The sequence below is a fragment of the Martes martes genome (assembly GCF_963455335.1).
Source record: "Martes martes genome assembly, chromosome: X".
In the NCBI taxonomy this organism is placed as follows: Eukaryota; Metazoa; Chordata; class Mammalia; order Carnivora; family Mustelidae; genus Martes; species Martes martes.
In genome coordinates this window covers 69,223,540-69,228,079 of record NC_137897.1, presented here as the reverse complement: position 1 = coordinate 69,228,079, position 4,540 = coordinate 69,223,540, and the positions used below count along the sequence as shown (strand labels likewise).

At 37.3% G+C, this 4,540-nt stretch overlaps 1 protein-coding gene across 1 annotated transcript; it reads right to left on the bottom strand.

The window, feature by feature from the left end:
• Positions 1-3,022: 3,022 nt before the first annotated feature.
• TGIF2LX (TGFB induced factor homeobox 2 like X-linked) lies at positions 3,023-3,736 on the bottom strand (the record flags this gene model as incomplete). The annotated part of the gene is made up of 1 exon (XM_080794882.1): positions 3,023-3,736. One exon carries the CDS (start codon positions 3,734-3,736, stop codon positions 3,023-3,025), a length of 714 nt encoding a protein of 237 aa, XP_080651008.1.
• Between the last annotated feature and the right edge of the window lie 804 nt (positions 3,737-4,540).

Here is a 4,540-nt window from a genome sequence, read left to right as displayed (position 1 = left end):
TAACATTTTTTTTAGATGTGTCTCCTAGGGCAAGGTAAACAGAAGCAAAAATAAAGTATAGAGACTGCATCAAAATAAAAACCTTTTGGACCATGAATGAAACCATCAACAAATCAAAAAGGCAAACTATGGAATGAGAGAAGATATTTGTGAATGATATACCCAATAAGGAGTTAAATCCAAAATATATAAAGAACATACACAACTCAACAACAAAAACAACTAACCTGATTTAAAAAATGGGCAGAGGACCTAAATAGACATTTGGGTTTTTGTTGTTGTTGTTGTTGTTTTGTTTTTCTGAAGAATAGATATACATGGCTAACATAAACATGAAAAGATGCTCAACATCACTAATTATAATGGAAATGCTGATGAAAACTACATTGAGACATCACATCTGTCAGAATGGGGAAAAAATAAATAAAAAAAGAGAAATAACAAGTGCTAGTGAAGATGTGGAGAAAAAGTAATCCTCATGCAATATTGGTGGGAATGAAAATGGGTATAATCAGTGTGGAAAACAGTATGGAGTTTCCTCAAAAAATTATAAATAGAAATACCATATGATCCAGTAATTTCATTACCAGGTATATACCCAACAAACATGAAAACACTACATTGTTGCTGGGAATGCAAACTGGTGCAGCCACTCTGGAAAACAGTATGGAGTTTCCTCAAGAAGTTGAAAATAGAGCTACCCTATGACCCAGCAATTGCACTACTGAATATTTACCCTAAAGATACAAATTTAGTGATCCAAGGGGGCATGTGCACCCGAATCTTTATAGCAGCAATGTCCACAATAGCCAAACTATGGAAAGAATGTAGATGTCCATCAACAGAAGAATGGATTAAGAAGATGTGGTATATATATATACAATGGAAAACTATGCAGCAATCAAAAGAAATGAAATCTTGCCGTTTGCAATGACATGGATGGAACTAGAGGGTATTATGCTAAGTTAAATAAGTCAATCAGAGAAAGACAATTATGATAATATCTCTCTGATATGAGGAATTTGAGAAGCAGGGTGGGGGGTCATGGGGGGAAAGGAGGGGAAAATGAAACACAATGGGGAGGGATACAAACTGTAATAGACTCTTAATCTCAGGAAACAAACTGAGAGTTGCTAAAGGGGAGAGGAGAGAAGTAGGGTGGCTGGGTTATGGACATTGGGGAGGATATGTGCTATGGTGAGTGCTATTAATTGTGTAAGACTGATAATTCACAGACCTGTACCCCTGAAACAAATAATACATTATATGTTAATAAAAAAGATACATGCACACCTATGATTATTTCAGCATTATTTACACTAGCCACGATATGACAGCAACATAAGTGTCCTTCAATAAACAAATGGATACCATGAAAAAGAATAAGCTCTTGTCACTTGCAACCTTGATGGACATAGATGGTATTATGTTAAGTAAAGTAAGACTGAGAAAGATAAGCACCACATGATTTCACTTGTATGTGGACTCTAAAAGACAAAACAAATGAATAAACAAACAAAAAGCAGAATCAGGCTTATAAATACAGAAAACAAGCTGATGATTACTAGAGGTAAGGGGTGATGGGCAAAAGGAGTAAGGAGGAGTGGGAGTACATGGAATAAAGTCATGGAATAAAAGGCACCATATAAGGAATGGAAATAATGATGTTGTAACAGGTGGTAACTACACTTGTGGTGAACATAACATATAGAGAAATTGAAGAACTATATTGTACACCTGAAACTAATGTAACATTTATGTGTCAACTGTACTCAATTTTTTTTAAAAAATTGAAAAATTAATTTGTATTTTATCCCAAGGACAATAAGCAGCAATTGAAATGTTAAATACATATGTAGATATTTAACATTTAACATATTTAAATGTTAACATATTTTATATTTAACATATTCATATATATGTATGTATATATATACACATGCATATATACAACTATTTTCTATTATGTTTGGGTCCCCCCCCAAATTCACATGTTGAAATTCATATGTTGAAATCATCCCAAAGATGATAATAGTAGAGCTAAAGCTTTGGAAGGGGCTTAGGTCATAAAGGTGGAGCCCTCATGAATGGGGTGAATGTCTTTATAAAAGATGCTCCAGGGAGGTCTAGTCTTTTTCATCATACAAGGATACAAAGTGCTGACTGTGAACCAAGAAGGGAGCCCTCATAATAATGTGATCAAGTTGGTGTCTTGATGTTGGACTTTCAGGCTCCAGATCTGTGAAAAATAAATTTGTTGTTTAAACCCTTCAAAAAACAAAAATAAAATGAAATGAAATAAGGTATTCTCTAAAACTAACTATAACACAACTAACAGCAGATAATTACCATATAGAATTTTCCTATCTCTACTGCATACTTTTCACTAGTATACCAAATAAGAGTGTAACCTTATATGTAACAAACTTATGAATTCATTGCATTTTGACTCTGTTTAATCCCTGCAGAAATTACCTACTCCTTAAGATTGCCAATAAACCACAGAAAACAAACCATAAAGTTGGTATTTTCACAAAAACTCCAACATTAAAATGATGTCAGTGCCATTATAGTCATATTTTATAGAGCTTTCTTTTCCATTATTCATTCTAATCAACAAGGAAAGTTAGAAAGAGGGAGAAAGATTAGTGATTTGGTATCTGCAGCCATCCTAGGACCAAAAAGTCTGGCTGGAAAAGCCAAAGCAAGTTTCCAAAGATGTGTTAGCACTGTTTCTGGTCTCAGGTGTGTTGATCTGATTGTCTAAATCCTTTAAACCTAGGAGGAAGCAGAAGTAGAGAAGATATCTCTACTTTAGTGTTAATCATGATGACAAGTCCATTTGGAAACACCGAAATATCTAGCAGAATTGAGTTCCAATAGCTAGTGATGGTCCTCCTAAAGCTCCTGGAAAGAAAAAATCTCTATAAAAGGTGAAACTGTGAATTAGTTGGGGGAACATGTATGGATCTACCACTGTAGACAAGGGACTGACTACTTGAAATTTTAGGGACACTGGATATCATGGATTGGCCTCTTGCTTCTTCTGCAGCTCCAGTTCTGCAGCCTTCTGCACGGCTGCATCAACCAACAGCTGGAAGCTGCTGAAGTCCTTGTACTCCTCTGTCAACACAGGTTTGGGAGATGTCGTAAGCAAGGGTTCACTAGTGGAAAACTTGACCCTTTTTTTTGGCTGAGCCTTTGGGGTGAGCTTCTGGCCTGGAGACAACTCTGAACCTAGCAGCTTCTCCCCTGATTTTTGGCCCATTGGAAGGAGGCTAAAGGGCAGGCACTGCATTTTGTCTGGCTCTCTGGGCCCTGACCTGGCCTGTATAGATGAATATGTGCTCTGCTCATGGGTCACATCAGCAGTCTTGCTTTTTTGGTTCCACATGGTGATCTGGTTGGGGTCATTTCCATCCTGTTGAAGCATTTCTGGAAGAACACGTCTGCGGGCATTAATAAACCAGTTAGAGATCTGCAGGAAAGACAAATTAGTCTGCTTGGACAGCATTCGCTTCTCTGCTTCTGAAGGGTAGGCCTTAAACCGGTGTTCATACAGCCAGTCTCGGAGGATCTTCACTGACTCAGTTGGCAAGTACCCTTTCCGTTTCCTCTTAATCTCTAGTGAGGCAAGAACTTTATCTGCACCAGTGTCATTATTCAGTGTGACTGAGGTGTTTTGAGCCAGGCTTTGGTTCTCTGCTGGGCTTTCTTCAGTAGCTTCCATGTTCATGAAGCCTGTCTTCACTATTTTGGGAGCCAGGAATGGCTGAGTTTGGACTAACGTTGATCTGGAAGAACCAGTGAGGAAGGCATGGGCCAGTATCTAAGGAGAAGTCTCACCTTTTGCTTCCTAAGCAGATAAACAGTACTGGTAACTGCTTTGAACCAGTGGGCTTTGTGATGTCACATCCTGCCCTGTGTGCTGCCCCTCCCCCCCATTTCCTGGTTTTCCCTTTTCTTGCTTTTTTCTCATAGATTCGAATGCATTTATTTGTACCTCATCAATTTAAAGCTCTCCAGACTTTTCTCTGCTGCCATCACCAGTTTCTGCTAACTAATGAATTCTAGTTCTATTGGTTAAATCTGGTTTTGCATAAGCCTCATTTTCTTCCTTTATGACTTTATTGTGATATTGTTCTTCCTTTGTTTTCCCTATAATTGCATTATTGGCTCATCTACATATATCAGAAACAACTTTTCTATTAAATATTAACCTCAAAAAAGAAAAGGAGAATTTAAATGGTGTATCCTGACTCCTCCCTTCCATACTTAGAGCTGATTAAAGGGGGATTTTTAAGTAGACAGTTATTTTTGACACCCTGCCTCTTCAAGTTTTCTTTATGGCCTTGAAATGTTCAGCTTTGACATGACTTCACTATGCTACTGGGATTTTTATGTCTGTACTTTGGGCTCTGACATCCAGTTGTGATCATTCTCTTTGAGGCTTCAGTTAGAATTCAGGGGTCATTTTAAAAACATGGAACAAGATACGACTCAGGAAACAATGATCACAAACTTAAATTATGTAAATATT